At 40.3% G+C, this 17,519-nt stretch overlaps 1 protein-coding gene across 1 annotated transcript; it reads left to right on the top strand.

The window, feature by feature from the left end:
• Window positions 1-11,261: 11,261 nt before the first annotated feature.
• On the top strand, window positions 11,262-13,394 carry LOC110933169 (vacuolar protein sorting-associated protein 13-like protein). The gene is made up of 2 exons (XM_022176402.1): window positions 11,262-11,871; window positions 12,994-13,394. Exons 1-2 carry the CDS (start codon window positions 11,262-11,264, stop codon window positions 13,392-13,394), a joined length of 1,011 nt encoding a protein of 336 aa, XP_022032094.1.
• Window positions 13,395-17,519: the final 4,125 nt, after the last annotated feature.

Here is a 17,519-nt window from a genome sequence, read left to right as displayed (position 1 = left end):
ACCTTCGTCGAAGGGGAATGAAGAGTGGGTTGTGACGAAGATCTAATCTTCGTCGCTAGTGTTATTCAATCAAAGTTACACATAAATATGATATGACTAAACATTACACAATTAATTTTTCATGCAACATCCAAAGTGACAATACATTAATCATTCTAATATCATGCACAAAATACAACATCAAATGAATTATGGAATGAGTAATGCGTAAACGAAAGGCCTTGAAGTCTCGAGTTGTCACAACATAAGTCTAAGAATGCAAGTATAAGTATACCCATCCTTAGGGAAAATATGCACGTATAAATACATGATGTATCAAGTTAAAATATATATTATTTTAACAAATATTCAAAAAATTAATAAATATAATTTAAGTAAAAATATTAATATTTTAACAAATAGTTATATACTCTGGAATAATGTTTATTACATCAAAACGTAACTGAATGATACCAAGTCATATTAATTAAGACTAAAAGTCATGGCACGACCCATCCGTCTAATAGAACGTAGCACGTGTGTAGGTAGTCGTGCGACCGAGGAGAAGTTATGAGTTATGCCAGTTTACTTGATGCAAGATTGTGAGTTCATGTGTTGGTGCATATGTCTGTCGACTTCGTTCTCTATCGAGTCTTGTATTTAGAAATGACACATTGTACGAGAAAATAGGATATTTATGTTAAAGAGGCTATTTCGCACGAAATAGATTAAGCTATTCGCATGAAATGAACATTGTTCATTTCGCACGATATAGCATGTGTCTATTTCGTATGAAATCAGCAGCTTAATAAATACCCTTCATGTCATTTCGTTTGTAAGCTTCTTGGTTCCGACGCCGAAGTGCTGTCGAAGTGTCTCTAGCCTGTAAATTGTAAATAGATCAATAAACAAGACAGTTAATAGTGATTCTAGTGTTATACATGCTAAATGAATACCGAATCAATGAATTCCGCCTCTGATTCTATCTAAGAACTCTTCTGATCGACTCATTTGGTCGGTAAAATGATCCTTCAAGTGGTATCAGAGCTCAGGAGGAAGAGTTCTTATCTTTTAGCTTGTTTTCGCTGGAAAATTCTGATTTCTACACCTTCTTTTAAAGATTAATCAAGTTTTCACGGTTAAAATGGACTAATTTTTACACATAACAAGCGAAACAGTATTTTAATTAATCCTTGAAAGAATCAAATCTAAAATCGACCTAGTACTTGATCAATTTTGCCAACAACAGATCGAACAAGTGACATCAGCAGTATTTCGTACGAAATAGCCCATTTCGTGTGAATAAGACCTTCATTTCGCACAAAATAAGCATTCTTTTTCATTTGAAATTGGTATTTCCCGTGAAAATTAATTTTGCTTTCGCACGAAATCAGTATTTTTGGACTATTCCGCACGAAATCAGATTCATTGTGACAACTCGTAATTTGAACCTACTTTCTGTAACGCTACGTGCTTACGTGAGCTACTTTAATTGAATGAATGCATGTTTACGTGATATGTGTTGCTATTGTATGTTACGAATTAAATGCTTGTACGTATGTTACTCGAACTAAACCCGCACAACATGGATCAATCACACAAGGCCATTTGGGCCGTAAACCTTGTAATCGGAACCAAGGGGCAACCCAAGTGGGGTTCGGCCCATCCCTCTTTGATTGTTTAACAATTAGGGTGTTAGTAACCACCATCCATTGTTACCAAAACACTTAACACACACAAGTTGCAAAACCCTAGCTCTTCTCTCCCTCTCTTTCGCGAACCGAAGGCAGCCAAGCATCCCTCCTCACCGAAGCTTTCTTGTAATCGGATCACCTTCTATCAATCGGTTAGTGCTTGATTATTCGTAAATGATGATGTGATTGTATATGATTATGTGTTAGAATTCATGAGTAGGGATGTTTACATGATAATCGGATATCTTGCAATATGTTGTTCGGATTCTTGTTAAGATGATGTTGAACCGAATGCTTGTTAAATCGGACGTGTTTATGTTAAACGTATGTTGCCATGATTCGGGTTACATGTCATTGATTTAGAGCCGTATAGTTGTTAATCAAATGATCCGGTTGCATATTATGTTGATATTGAATTACTGTTCTTGTTGATGATTTGAATATGTAAAACTGTTAAACGTGGTGTTTGATCCGATTGTGAAACTGTTAGTTGTTGATTGATTGTGTGCAAGTTTGGAAACCACGAAACTGATTGCATGAAACATGGAAATCTGTTACAAATTGATAGACTTAACACGGTTGCGAGTCGAGACCATGATTGCGAGTCCAGTTGCGACTCGGGACCTCCCACCGGCACACAACAGCACAACTCGAGACCGAGGTTGCGAGTCCCGTTACGACTCGAAACCAGACCATGACAAGCCGAGACCACGGTTGCGAGTCCCGTTGCGACTCGAGACCGGACCATGACGAGTCGAAACCAGCTCTTGCGACTCGAAACCTCCTATTGCGACTCGAGATCTCTGGTCACGACTCGAGACCATACATACGCACACTCTGCTATTGGGCCTGCACACGGTTACGAGTCATCTGGTTAGGCCGCATATTTGGACTTTGTTTTTGTGAAGCTACTGTTGAACTGTTATGCTTATACGTGAATACAATGGTCAATACTTGTACAATCTGTTACAATATGTATGGAACATACGTGCACTACTTGTATACGAATCTGACCCGTATAATAACTGTGGTAGGACGTGGTTAATCGCTCTATAACTTAATTGAACTGTGTGAATCATACCGAGCAACCCCAGGTGAGTTCATTGCATTTTCTCAAGCATGCGTCCCGGTGGTTTGGGACAACTGGTAAACATTTGGAAGGGAAACATTGGGTAAACAACTTAATCGGTTTTGGTTATTGCCTGGAGGGCAATGGGGGTAATTAGTTGATAGCGCTATTAGGTGGGAAACCTCACACCGGGCCGTAAGGACGGGCGTGAACTAATTATTTGGTTAGGGCTATGGTTGTTAGAGGCACACTCCTCGGATACATATGGGCACACTCCCTAGGGTATCTAACGATGGCAACATAGCAAACGGTCGTTAAGGGGTACCCACTCCCCGGATACACATGGGCACACTCCCTAGGGTATCTAACATGAGCAACATCGTAACGCAGCATTGAATCGCATTAACATATATCTGGTAACACAACACGTTAACAAAACCTTGAACTCACCAGCGTAGTCTGACGCACTTGTCTGCATGCTTGTAGGTCATTAACACTTGGAACATGGACTTGCTATCTGGGAGTGCTGGAGTGGTCATGGATCGAGGCTCCTGGATTAATTTACATTGGATACATTGGTTTTAAGTATTATTATGAAACAATTGCTAAACGATTTATTAAATGCTTCCGCTACACAACACTTTGGGATTTGATATTATGTTTTATTTAAGTATTTACTATTGGTTCAATGTGATTGGTGGCTCGAACTCTGATGCATAACACGCCTCGCGGGATTTCCGCAAGTGGGATTTTGGGGGTGTTACAGTTGGTATCAGAGCCACTGGTTATAGTGAACTAGGTTTTAAAACGTTTTGTAAAACCAGACTATAACCGAACGCCTTCGAAAAATCGATCATGACACTCAGCTCCAGATTGCAAGGTTCGTCCCTCTCTCACTTTATACATCGTTTACTTAGCAGTCACACACTCACAACGTATACGAACTGAAACATTTAACACTATAATGACTTGATAGTGTGACACTACCCTTCGACTCATGTGAACCATAGACCTGTAATATCATCTGTTGTGTTGTTTGAACGGGGGAAACTTTGAGCGCAAGCTAAGAGGCACTGAGATAAGCATGCAAATTGCCTTATTATTATGGGTGCACACTTAATAATAACACGGGGTGCATGCAAGTCCCAGTGAGGCTTATCGAGCGTGAAGAGGGTTCTGCCTTACTATGTGTGAAGTTGGTAGTACGTAAATATCGGTATGATACTTAACTTCCATCTCGTTTCGATTTCTAAATCGGTTTATTCCCAACTATAGAAACATGAGTGCACGAGGACACGGACGTGGCAACATCAACATGACTCAGGCTGAGTTGACTGACTTAATCAATACCCGCGTGGCTGAGGCTTTAGCAGCCTATCAAGCTGGTACGGAATGTACCCAGTACTCTTTCCTCTTATACCACGTACTCGTCTTTTCACTCCTATAATGTGTTCCCTTTCGTCATTTAGGTCAGCAAGCGCAACCCCAACCCAACCAACCTGCTTGTACATTCAAAATGTTCATGGACTGTAAACCACAGACCTTCACCGGAACTGAAGGGGCTGTGGGACTTCTGAGATGGTTCGAGAAAGCAGAGTCCGTGTTTGCTATCTGTAACTGTCCCGCTGGGGGCAGGGTGAAATATGCTGCGGGTACCTTGGCAGATGGTGCCCTAACGTGGTGGAACGCCCAGGTACAGTTGTTGGGCATTGAGGCAGCGAATGCCACAACATGGGAGGACTTTAAAGAACTGATCAGGGAGGAGTACTGTCCTCGGGATGAAGTCCAGAAGTTGGAAAACGAATACTACGACTTGAAGATGGTTGGATCAGAAGTCGAAGCGTATGTGAAGCGATCGTATGAACTGGCCGACATGTGCCCGAACTTGTCTCGGCCTATGTCTCGAAGGATTGAGTTATTCATCAAAGGGTTGCCTCCGCGTGTGAAGAGTTTGGTCACTGCAGCCCATCTCAATGATTTAACACAGATTGTTCGTCTGACTCATAAGATTGTGGACCAAGAGGTCGAGAGCGACTCGTTACCTCCGCGCATTTCAGCCACTGCTGCTGCGACACCCACTGCTACTACATCTGCTAATGATAACAAACGAAAGTGGAGCGACTACGACAAAGCATCCAGTGCTGGTCAGACTCAGAAAAGGCCAGACAACAGCAACCGCAACATCAGCCAGTCGTCTTCTGTCAATCAAGGCCAGGGAAGTGGCCACAGCCAGGGTTCGTATGCAGGGAAGAAGCCACGATGTAACAAGTGTGGCTATCATCATTTCGGGTCGTGTACTCGGAAGTGTGACAGGTGTGGTAAGGCGGGCCATGAGGCCAGGGATTGTAGGGCCCCACAGCCTAAACACCAGCAGCAACAAAACCAGCAAAATCAGAGACAACAGGGACAACCACCCCAGCAAAACCAGGGTTTCAGGAAGGGGTGCTATCAGTGTGGTGACGAGGGCCACTTTAAGCGGGATTGCCCTCAGTTAAACCAGAACGCCAACGACAACAACCGCCCGAATAATAACAATGCTGGGAACAACAACAACAACAACGGCAATAATGGGGGAAATGGTGCTCGAGGCAGAGTGTTCCAGCTTGGAGCAGGGGATGCCAGGAATGACGGCAACGTTGTAACTGGTACGTTTCCTGTTAACAATCGTATTGCTTCTGTATTATTTGATTCGGGTGCCGATTGGAGTTATGTGTCCCTAGAGTTTAGTCAACGATTAGGGATAACCCCAACACCTCTAGAAGTTAAACAAGTAGTAGAACTAGCAGATGGTAAAACGATAGAAGCCTCGAATGTCCTTTTCGGGTGCAAACTAGATCTCGTGGGTCAGGTGTTTGATATTGACCTCCTTCCCGTTACGCTCGGTAGTTTTGACATAGTGGTAGGCATGGATTGGTTGTCTAAGCACCAAGCAGAAATTTTGTGTAAAGAGAAGATCGTGCGTATCCCTCTCCCTGATGGGGAGACATTATTAGTTCAAGGGCATCGTAGTGGGACGATGGTTGGTATTATCTCGGCCATGCGCGCACAGCAGTATCTACAAAAGGGGTATCCAGCAATGTTGGCGTTAGTTACCAACGCTCAGTCTGAAGAGAGTAAGATTGAGGATCTACCAGTGGTGCGAGAATTCGCTGATGTATTTCCAGAGGAACTACCAGGGTTACCTCCTCACCGTCAAGTAGAATTTCAGATTGATCTTGCGCCGGGAGCGGCTCCAATTGCTCGAGCTCCCTACCGGCTAGCACCTGGAGAATTGCAGGAACAGTCTAATCAGCTACAGGAGCTGTTGGATAGGGGTTTCATTCGACCCAGTTCTTCGCCTTGGGGAGCCCCAGTTCTGTTTGTAAAGAAGAAAGACGGGTCATTCCGTATGTGTATCGACTATCGAGAGCTCAACAAGGTGACCATTAAGAACCGCTACCCGTTACCACGCATCGACGACTTGTTTGACCAGCTGCAAGGGTCAAGCTTCTATTCCAAGATCGACTTAAGATCAGGTTATCACCAGGTAAGGGTTAGGGAAGAGGATGTTCCCAAGACAGCTTTTCGAACGCGCTACGGACACTATGAGTTTTTGGTCATGCCGTTTGGATTGACTAATGCACCAGCGGTTTTCATGGATCTCATGAACCGCGTATGTAAGCCTTACCTCGATGAATTCGTTATAGTATTCATCGATGACATCTTAGTCTATTCGAAGAACAAGGAAGACCACGAGCGCCACCTACGTCTCATCTTGGAACTCTTGAGAAGGGAGCAACTATATGCGAAGTTTTCTAAGTGTGATTTTTGGATTCGAGAAGTACACTTCCTTGGGCACGTTGTTAACGAGAAAGGGATACATGTGGATCCTGCGAAGGTGGATGCAGTTAAGAATTGGGCGGCACCAAAGACTCCGTCTGAAGTGCGACAATTTCTTGGTCTCGCAGGGTATTATCGAAGGTTCATTAAAGATTTCTCGAAAATCGCGCAACCCCTCACCTCACTGACACAGAAGAACACGGCGTACTCTTGGGGAACGAAGCAGGAAGAGGCCTTCCAATTGTTAAAACAGAAACTTTGCAGTGCACCAATCCTGTCATTACCAGAGGGTACCGAAGATTTTGTGGTATATTGCGACGCGTCAATTCAGGGTCTCGGTTGCGTGTTGATGCAACGCGAGAAGGTGATAGCTTATGCTTCTCGTCAGCTGAAGGTGCACGAGAAGAACTATACGACTCACGATTTGGAATTAGGAGCGGTGGTGTTTGCGTTGAAGATTTGGAGGCACTATCTGTACGGTACCAAATGCACCATCTACACCGACCCTAGGAGTCTCCAGCACATCTTCGACCAGAAAGAGTTGAATATGCGACAACGACGATGGGTGGAATTATTGAACGATTATGAATGTGCCATCAAGTATCATCCGGGCAAGGCAAACGTTGTAGCTGACGCCCTCAGCAGAAAGGATAATGCACCTAGGCGTGTGCGAGCATTGCAACTCACAATCCAGTCCAACCTTCCTTCCCAGATACGAGACGCTCAGTTAGAAGCGTTAAAACCAGAGAATGTTCGAGCTGAAGCTTTACGTGGCTCGAGGCAACGACTAGAACGAAAGGGAGACGGTGCTTACTACGTAACTGGACGCATTTGGGTCCCATTCTTTGGCAACTTACGAGAACTTGTAATGGAAGAGGCACATAAATCACGCTACTCTGTACATCCTGGATCAGATAAGATGTACCACGACTTGAAAACTACCTACTGGTGGCCCAGCATGAAGGCTCATATAGCAACCTATGTCAGCAAATGTTTGACTTGTGCTAAAGTCAAAGCGGAACATCAAAAGCCCTCAGGTCTACTGCAACAACCAGAGATACCCACCTGGAAGTGGGAACAGATCGCCATGGATTTCGTGACAGGACTACCAAGAACTCAAGCTGGGAATGACACCATTTGGGTGATTGTTGATCGCCTCACGAAATCAGCACACTTCTTAGCAATCAAGGAAACAGACAAGTTTTCGCAATTGGCAGCAATCTACCTTAAGGAAGTGGTCTCTAGGCATGGGGTGTCAACTTCTATCATTTCAGACCATGATCCGCGTTTCACTTCAGAGTTATGGCAGTCTATGCATAAATCGTTTGGTTCCCAACTCGACATGAGTACCGCTTATCACCCGCAAATGGATGGTCAAAGCGAGCGCACCATCCAAACACTCGAAGATATGCTTCGGGCATGCGTACTCGACTTTGGAAAAGGATGGGAGAAGCACCTACCGTTGATAGAATTCTCCTACAACAACAGCTACCATTCAAGTATTAAGGCAGCTCCGTTCGAAGCACTGTACGGACGGAAATGTCGTTCACCTCTCTGTTGGCATGAGGTGGGTGATAGTCAGATCACAGGCCATGAGTTTGTGCTTGAGGCATCAGAAAGCATTGTGCAGATCCGAAACCGTATGGCCGCAGCTCGCGACCGCCAGAAAAGCTACGCTGACAAGCGTAGTAAACCGCTGGAATTTGAAGTTAATGACCGCGTTATGTTAAAGGTTTCACCCTGGAAGGGTGTGGTGCGTTTTGGGAAACGCGGCAAACTAAACCCTCGTTATGTAGGACCCTTCAAAATTGTGGAACGGATTGGAAAGGTGGCCTACAGGTTGGAATTACCGGCGGAGTTGGGTAATGTCCATGATGTATTTCACGTGTCACAGCTAAAGAAGTGTTTGGTTGATGAAACACTAGTAGTACCATTCCAAGAGCTAAAGATAGATGACAAATTGCAGTTTGTCGAAGAACCAATTGAGATTATGGATCGGGAAGTTAAAGTTCGTAAACACAGCCGTATACCGATTGTGAGAGTTCGTTGGAACTCAAGACGTGGTCCAGAGTTCACGTGGGAACGCGAGGACCAGATGAAACTTAAGTATCCACATTTATTCCCCGAAGACCAGTCAAAATCTAGCAAACCTAATGTTGATGCAACTAGTGAATTTCGGGACGAAATTCCCATTCAAGTTGGGGAGGATGTGACACCCCAGGAAAACCAGCAAACGACATAACTTACCTAGCTTTAACTTATCTAGCTGCTTTAACTTATCTAGCTTTCTCAGTGAGTGCGTACCAAATTTCGGGACGAAATTTCTTTTTAGTTGGGGATACTGTGACAACTCGTAATTTGAACCTACTTTCTGTAACGCTACGTGCTTACGTGAGCTACTTTAATTGAATGAATGCATGTTTACGTGATATGTGTTGCTATTGTATGTTACGAATTAAATGCTTGTACGTATGTTACTCGAACTAAACCCGCACAACATGGATCAATCACACAAGGCCATTTGGGCCGTAAACCTTGTAATCGGAACCAAGGGGCAACCCAAGTGGGGTTCGGCCCATCCCTCTTTGATTGTTTAACAATTAGGGTGTTAGTAACCACCATCCATTGTTACCAAAACACTTAACACACACAAGTTGCAAAACCCTAGCTCTTCTCTCCCTCTCTTTCGCGAACCGAAGGCAGCCAAGCATCCCTCCTCACCGAAGCTTTCTTGTAATCGGATCACCTTCTATCAATCGGTTAGTGCTTGATTATTCGTAAATGATGATGTGATTGTATATGATTATGTGTTAGAATTCATGAGTAGGGATGTTTACATGATAATCGGATATCTTGCAATATGTTGTTCGGATTCTTGTTAAGATGATGTTGAACCGAATGCTTGTTAAATCGGACGTGTTTATGTTAAACGTATGTTGCCATGATTCGGGTTACATGTCATTGATTTAGAGCCGTATAGTTGTTAATCAAATGATCCGGTTGCATATTATGTTGATATTGAATTACTGTTCTTGTTGATGATTTGAATATGTAAAACTGTTAAACGTGGTGTTTGATCCGATTGTGAAACTGTTAGTTGTTGATTGATTGTGTGCAAGTTTGGAAACCACGAAACTGATTGCATGAAACATGGAAATCTGTTACAAATTGATAGACTTAACACGGTTGCGAGTCGAGACCATGATTGCGAGTCCAGTTGCGACTCGGGACCTCACACCGGCACACAACAGCACAACTCGAGACTGAGGTTGCGAGTCCCGTTACGACTCGAAACCAGACCATGACAAGCCGAGACCACGGTTGCGAGTCCCGTTGCGACTCGAGACCGGACCATGACGAGTCGAAACCAGCTCTTGCGACTCGAAACCTCCTATTGCGACTCCAGATCTCTGGTCACGACTCGAGACCATACATACGCACACTCTGCTATTGGGCCTGCACACGGTTACGAGTCATCTGGTTGGGCCGCATATTTGGACTTTGTTTTTGTGAAGCTACTGTTGAACTGTTATGCTTATACGTGAATACAATGGTCAATACTTGTACAATCTGTTACAATATGTATGGAACATACGTGCACTACTTGTATACGAATCTGACCCATATAATAACTGTGGTAGGACGTGGTTAATCGCTCTATAACTTAATTGAACTGTGTGAATCATACCGAGCAACCCCAGGTGAGTTCATTGCATTTTCTCAAGCATGCGTCCCGGTGGTTTGGGACAACTGGTAAACATTTGGAAGGGAAACATTGGGTAAACAACTTAATCGGTTTTGGTTATTGCCTGGAGGGCAATGGGGGTAATTAGTTGATAGCGCTATTAGGTGGGAAACCTCACACCGGGCCGTAAGGACGGGCGTGAACTAATTATCTGGTTAGGGCTATGGTTGTTAGAGGCACACTCCTCGGATACATATGGGCACACTCCCTAGGGTATCTAACGATGGCAACATCGCAAACGGTCGTTAAGGGGTACCCACTCCCCGGATACACATGGGCACACTCCCTAGGGTATCTAACATGAGCAACATCGTAACGCAGCATCGAATCGCATTAACATATATCTGGTAACACAACACGTTAACAAAACCTTGAACTCACCAGCGTAGTCTGACGCACTTGTCTGCATGCTTGTAGGTCATTAACACTTGGAACATGGACTTGCTATCTGGGAGTGCTGGAGTGGTCATGGATCGAGGCTCCTGGATTAATTTACATTGGATACATTGGTTTTAAGTATTATTATGAAACAATTGCTAAACGATTTATTAAATGCTTCCGCTACACAACACTTTGGGATTTGATATTATGTTTTATTTAAGTATTTACTATTGGTTCAATGTGATTGGTGGCTCGAACTCTGATGCATAACACGCCTCGCGGGATTTCCGCAAGTGGGATTTTGGGGGTGTTACATTCATTCCGCACCAAATTGGTATTTCGTTTGAGTATTTCGCACGAAATCACCCATTTCGTATGAAATCACTTTATTTCGTACGTAATCAAGTTGTTTCGCATCAAAGGTCTATTTCGTGTGAAGCATACATTTGATTTCGCACGAAATCAAATTACAAGATTCATTTCGGTTGAAACTGATTTCGCACCAAAAGTTCATTTCGTTTGAACTTTAATTTCGCTTGAAAATTGTGAATTTGTGAAACTTTGAAACCAAAACATGGATACTGAAGAGGAAATAGCGTATTATTACTATGTTTCTCAACAAGAGTATCCTATAAAGATCAAAGAAGTTTCAGAAGATGTTTCAGAAAAGACTGTAAATGTTTCGGAGGTTGGTTCAGAGAAAGCTGAAAAGGTTTCAGAAATTGTTTTAGAAAAAGCACCAGTTTTTGATCATTCATCTGATGAAGAAAGTGATGATGACTATGATGATAGAGTAGAATTTGAAAAACTTGAATTTTATAGAGGATTTTTTTCACTTCATATGTTTAATATGTTGTTTTCAGCTCAAGCGGAAACACTTAAAAATAAACAAACTGCGAAAAAGAAGAATCAAAAGGCAGTAAATGTTGAAGAAAATGCAAAATCTGAGAAAGAACAAGTTGACAATATTCATCATGAAAAGACTAAACAAGATGAGACTTCTGAGTTGTCATTAAACGGTGAATACAAACCTGAAGAAAAAGTTCAAGCGGTAGAAGAACAAGTTGAAGAAATTCCAGCTTTCAAGATGGAGAGGAAAGCTGATGTTGAAAAGATACTTGAGATGTGCTCAAACTGTGAAAAATCAAATTCTGAAAATGTCAAACTGTTGAGAGAAGTACACAGTTTGACATTAGAAAACAAAAGTTTAAAAGAAAAATTAAAAATTGAAAAAGATTTTCAAAATAAAATAAAACTTTTAGAAAATGAAAAATTAAAAATTGAAAAAGATTTTCAAAGTCAAATAATGATTTTAGAAGATGAAAAATCTATTTTTAATAAAAATAATATTGAAAAACAAATTGCAATAAATTCTCATCTTCAAAAAATCATTCGGCTTGAATATGAAGTTGAAAGTGCTCAGAATAAAATCAAGGAGCTAGAAGAAAAATTGAAAGGTTTTGTGAATTTTTCGTCAAATATTTGTCCAAAATCGATCAATTCAGTTCCAATAAGTGACAAAGTCACAAATTATGAAAAAGTCATAATTGAGGATTGTGATGATAAATCTGATGATGAAAAGAAGAAAAATGAGAAAAAGAAAATATTTTTGAAATTAAAAGACAAGTTTCAAGAAACTATTTCGCAATCCTCTGAAAAAGGTGAATGTTCAACGCAAAAACCTTTGAAGAAGAAATTGGAACAAAAACAAATGAAAAATTCAAAAAAATTTCAAAACAACAATAAAAGATCATTAGTTCAGTCTTCCAATCATGATAAAAAATACAAAAAGTTGAAAACAAAAACTCACAAAAAGTTGGTAATAAGTGGTGTAGGTTTGACCACGGTGCTCAAAAGACAAATCCAACTTACAAGAGGAGTGATGACTACCAAAAGGCCAAACAATGCTGTGATCTAAATGTTTGGTACGAAAGTGGTGAGTGGTACGATAACAGAGTGTGCTTCAAATCTGGTGTTAGAGGACACATTGTTGTTAACTGCCAGAGTCGGAGTTTTGAGACAAGACGATGCTTTGAATGTCAAATCAAAGGTCACATTTCTAGAGATTGCCAAATGAGATCAATGGGAAGATCGAGGGCTAAATCTCAGAAAATGGCAAAGAAATCAGTCAAAGTCGAAGAAAAGCCCAAAGAATAGAAAGTTAAAGAACAGAAAATGAAGCTTTCACAAGGGAAAAAACAGACTGAGAAAGAAAAGGAAGAAAGCTCGAGAATATCTTGAAAGGATTTTGTCCTCGGGTACATCTGTTGGTTCAAATAAAAGTTCTGATGAATCGCTTCACACAGCAAAACATGATAAGTCAAGTAAAACGAATTCATCAAATGCAAATCTGAGGACAAAAGAGAAGATAAAGAAAGAAAATTTAACTAATCAAACTGATGAAAAATCAAAGAAAGTTAGTTTTTCAGAAAAAGTCTTTATCAAAGTTTTTGATGGCGATGAATTTTCTTCGGAAACAAAGGAGCTACATATTGGCAATGAATCTGGCTTATCAAAGTCAGACAAGCCAAGATCGGGTAATGAATCTGGTTTGTCAAAACCAGAAGAGCCATATGTTGAGGTAAAAGATGATATTTCCATTAAGACAATGGATGATGCAAATTTTCCATCTTTGTCAAATGGAAATTTGAAACAGAAAACTAACAAACCCAAGATTGGTCAGGCTTGGGTGAATCTTTTCAAATGAAAACCCTGACTTATCGGAGCTTCCAAGTTGGTAAGCGTGGAGCAGGTATCAGCACATTTCTTGAGAAATTCACATATGTGATATTTCGACTTTCAAGATTAAATCAAGGACATTAAGTTGTACTTGATTTGTCTTTCCTACATGTGTTGTTGTTAGAATCCAAAAATGTTAAATTTTTACAGGTGGTTGAAGAGAACAAGGTGATGAATGAACCCCTATCCTACCAAGTGGTTTGTGGTAACAACAAAACTAATTTTTCCGAAAAAACATTTTGATTAATACAAACTTAAGTGTTTTGAAATCATAATGGGAAAATAGTTTGTTGTAAGGGAGAGTTCTGATTGTTAAGTCAAGTGAATGGAGAATTAAGGTAATTCTCATCAAGTTGTCACTTTATTTGAACATTTTGTTTTCAAATTTTCCTAGAAAATCAAAATTGAAACATATTTTTATTTTAGTGGGAGAAAAATTTTTAAAAAAATAGAAAATTTGAAACTAACAAAAACGTTGAAAAATTTCAAAACGAGTTTTGTTGTTAATAAGAGGAAATGATAGTAAATCAGTGGACTGTCACAGCACCTAAAAGAAATAAAATGTTAAATGTGATGAACGATCTCACTTAAGATGTGACGATAGGCTCAGCTAAACTAGTAGATTTGCAATAACGATACAAACATAAATGAAAAAGCCTGATTCTAGTGGGAAACATGGTTGAAAGCATAGTACTTAGTTTTGTCCTTCTTGGTTGTGTGCCTGCTCAGTAATTGCTGAATGCTAAAAGGCATAAAAACCGGTTAAGTTTCTGAGCTTTCACAACTTGTTGAAAAAGTCACAGTGATTGTGCATTTCATTTTGCAAAGATTTAAACTTGTTTTATTTCTTTATTTTGTTTAAGCATTGGACATCCTCTGCGTATACGAAAGTATCGAACTGGATGTTATTGCCTAAACGTTCTGCTTTATGTTCTTTGGTGTTTCGTTTAAATCTTGGATCACCTCTGCGTATATGTGAATATCGATCTGGTGGTTAAGATTTAAACATTTTCAATTTGTTTTTTTAGTTTCTTATTTTGTTTAAACATTGGACTTTCTCTGCGTATCGAAAGATCGACCTGATTGTTAATGTTTAAACATTCTGCATTGTTTTCGCACATATCACCGTTGATGAAAGTTTAAAGGCATTACTTGAGTTAGTGTATTGCATGATGAGGGGATATGCTGAGATCATGGGTCCATAAGAATTTAGTGCAAAATTAATATACCTTAACGTATCGGTAAGCATTTCGAAAGTTTTTAGATTGAGCTTAAGAGGACAAATATATCGTCAATCAACGTGAATAGTTTAGAGCTTAAAATGTTTAAAGCTTAACGGTGCTTGTGATGTGTCTCATAAACTGATATGATCCTCTTACACAATCTCACAAAAATATTGTATGTACTTATTTCTTTACTGCACTTCTTTAAAAGAAAAATCCAAAAAGGTTTTCGACAACTGATGTTGAAAGCTGATTTTCAAAATTAAAGTGCTGAACATGATGAACAGGTTTGGGAGTACGTGCTTATTTGAAGAAATTTATTTTGAGAAAGAAATTGTGATTAGTTAATCAAGGTCATTAATTTGAACTTGATGTAACTATTATGGTTGATGAATGATTGGTTTCTATCAGTAAGTTTTTATTACTGATTTGATTAAAAACTTACGATTTGGATAGAAAATTTGTGCAGGAAATGTCTACAGATGAAATATTCCAAAGTGTGATCCCAGCTAATTGAAAGGGGGAGTCTGAAGACAAAGAAGCCTGGTTCTTGATCCTGTTGCTGCGGAAAGCCAAAAGAAGTTCCTGAAGTTGAGAAGATCGATCAAGACAGAAGACTCGACATGATCAAGACTCGTACCGAAGACTCCGTCAACATCCATGGGGGAGACTGTTGGTGCATATGTCTGTCGACTTCGTCTTCTATCGAGTCTTGTATTTAGAAATGACACGTTGTACGAGAAAATAGGATACTTAGGTTAAACAGGCTATTTCGCACGAAATAGATTAAGCTATTTCGCATGAAATGAACATTTTTCATTTCGCACGAAATAGCATGTTTCTATTTTGTACGAAATCAACAGCCTATAAATACCCTTCATGTCATTTCGTTTGTAAGCTTCTTGGTTCCGACGCCGAAGTGCTGTCGAAGTGTCTTTGGCCTGTAAATTGTCAATAGATCAATAAACAAGACAATTAATAGTGATTCAAGTGTTATACAAGCTAAACGAAGACCGAATCAATGAATTCCGCCTCTGATTCTGTCTAAGAACTCTTCCGATCGACTCATTTGGTTGGTAAAACGATCCTTCATCATGTCCCCCTTTTCTTTTAACTGTTTTCAGTTTTATAACTTCGGGGGTGAAATACATGTTACAATTGTTTAGAAACGTTTACATATGGTATGGTTAGCTAAGGAATGAACTGTTAGATCATGTGAGTGGTAGGTATAACGCTTAAGACCATTAATCCTCGTATAAGGACCGGCGGACATGAGTGATAGATCTATTTGGGTGTTGCGAGCCCCACCCCTGGGCCGGATGTGGCCGAAGGTGGTGACTATGTCTTCCAGCCGGAAGCCCGGAACAAAATCTGCTAGGTTTGAGACTTCCTGCACCATTGCACACATATTATTGACCTTGCAAATCATTAATTGATCTATTCATAAACGCTTTCATACCGGGGTTTACAAGTTCATACTTACAAATTTTTACAAGGATTTTTTGTGCACACATACAAAACACATGAACTCGCTCAACTTTTGTTGATGTTTTCAAACTACATGTATTTCAGGAAATTGATTATGGGTCTGGCGGGCGTTCAAGATTTACAAGTTGTGTCTTCAATAACGGTGTTATCCAGTATTGGAGGGTTTGAATCGTGTATTTTATCTTTGATAGGATACATGGTTCAAAGCCTCATTTTATTAGTTTGTCACAAACCTCACAAATTCCATAGGACTCCAATATTTTTTGCAGCGCGAATAGCTTATTAAAGTCTCCCGTAAGCTGGAACACAGAACATGGAAGATACTAGAAACAAGGAAAAAAAGTAAAAGAAACAAAGATCGAGAAAAACATACCTCAAGTGTAATAGTATGATCGTAAACATCAACAGGCTTGGCGTGAAAGATGGTGGCGATGTCCGGTACATCCCTTCGATCAGCAACATTTGCGGCAACATTGATCAGCATTAACCCGCATTCCGAAAATTGTAAGTAGGTGATATCTTTGACCAAAGTATTTCACTTCATTAGATCACAAGTTTTCCATACTAACAAAACGATATTGGTCGGTTTTGACGAATAACTTTCCTCGTGAACATCCACTAATTTGTAGAACTGCTAAACCAACTTGTCGATAGACTCATCTGTGACGGCAATCACAGTAGTAATGCATGATAAACCTTCCATTTCTGCGGGACCTACAACCAAACTCTGTAAACAAAAAACCCATTGCCAATACTATATAAACGTCACACTTACTTAAAAGTTAAAACATGTTAATTTACCTGAACGTTATAACCTCTTCTGGATATAACAATCAAATTTCATAACCATCAAAGAGTTACAGGCTTCTCGATCCAGATTCAAATTTAATAACCATGTGGAGGCTTCTCGATCTAGTTTCAAACTTGGTTAATTTTCTTCAGCACAAATTTATAAACAACAAACCGGATTACAATGTTGCAATCAAATTGATGAGTTACAGGTGGAACTTGGGGGTGCTAAAAGGAAGGCTAACTGAAGTGATGAGTAACTGTGATGCCTGATGCAACATAATTGTTGCTGAGGGACTTAAATTGCTTCGCTCATTGGTCAAGCCATTTGCCGCAGCTGCTGCTGATTTAAGAATAGCAACAACTAATTCATCGCGTTAAATGGTGCACCTTAGGTTCACTTATTTCTTATATAGTTGCGACCGGGTTAAAGTTGAAATTTGAGGTAATGTAGCTTTGTGTAGAATAGATATGTTGTTGATACTTGTGATTTGTACTTTGAATATTTTGGTTACACCTGCAATGTGTTGGTGTATCTAAACTTAGTGAATTGTAGCATATGTTGGTTTAAGTTGGTCATATTTAGGAGTTGT

Source organism: Helianthus annuus, chromosome 4 (genome assembly GCF_002127325.2).
Source record: "Helianthus annuus cultivar XRQ/B chromosome 4, HanXRQr2.0-SUNRISE, whole genome shotgun sequence".
Lineage (NCBI taxonomy): Eukaryota > Viridiplantae > Streptophyta > Magnoliopsida > Asterales > Asteraceae > Helianthus > Helianthus annuus.
This window is presented reverse-complemented; position numbering and strand designations above follow the sequence as displayed.

Coding starts and splice junctions, on each gene's coding strand:
- LOC110933169 (XM_022176402.1), top strand. CDS start 11,262: ATGGATACTGAAGAGGAAATAGCGTATTATTACTATGTTTCTCAACAA. Junction 11,872..12,993: donor ACTGTTGAGAGAAGTACACA/GTTTGACATTAG, acceptor CGCTTCACACAG/CAAAACATGATAAGTCAAGT.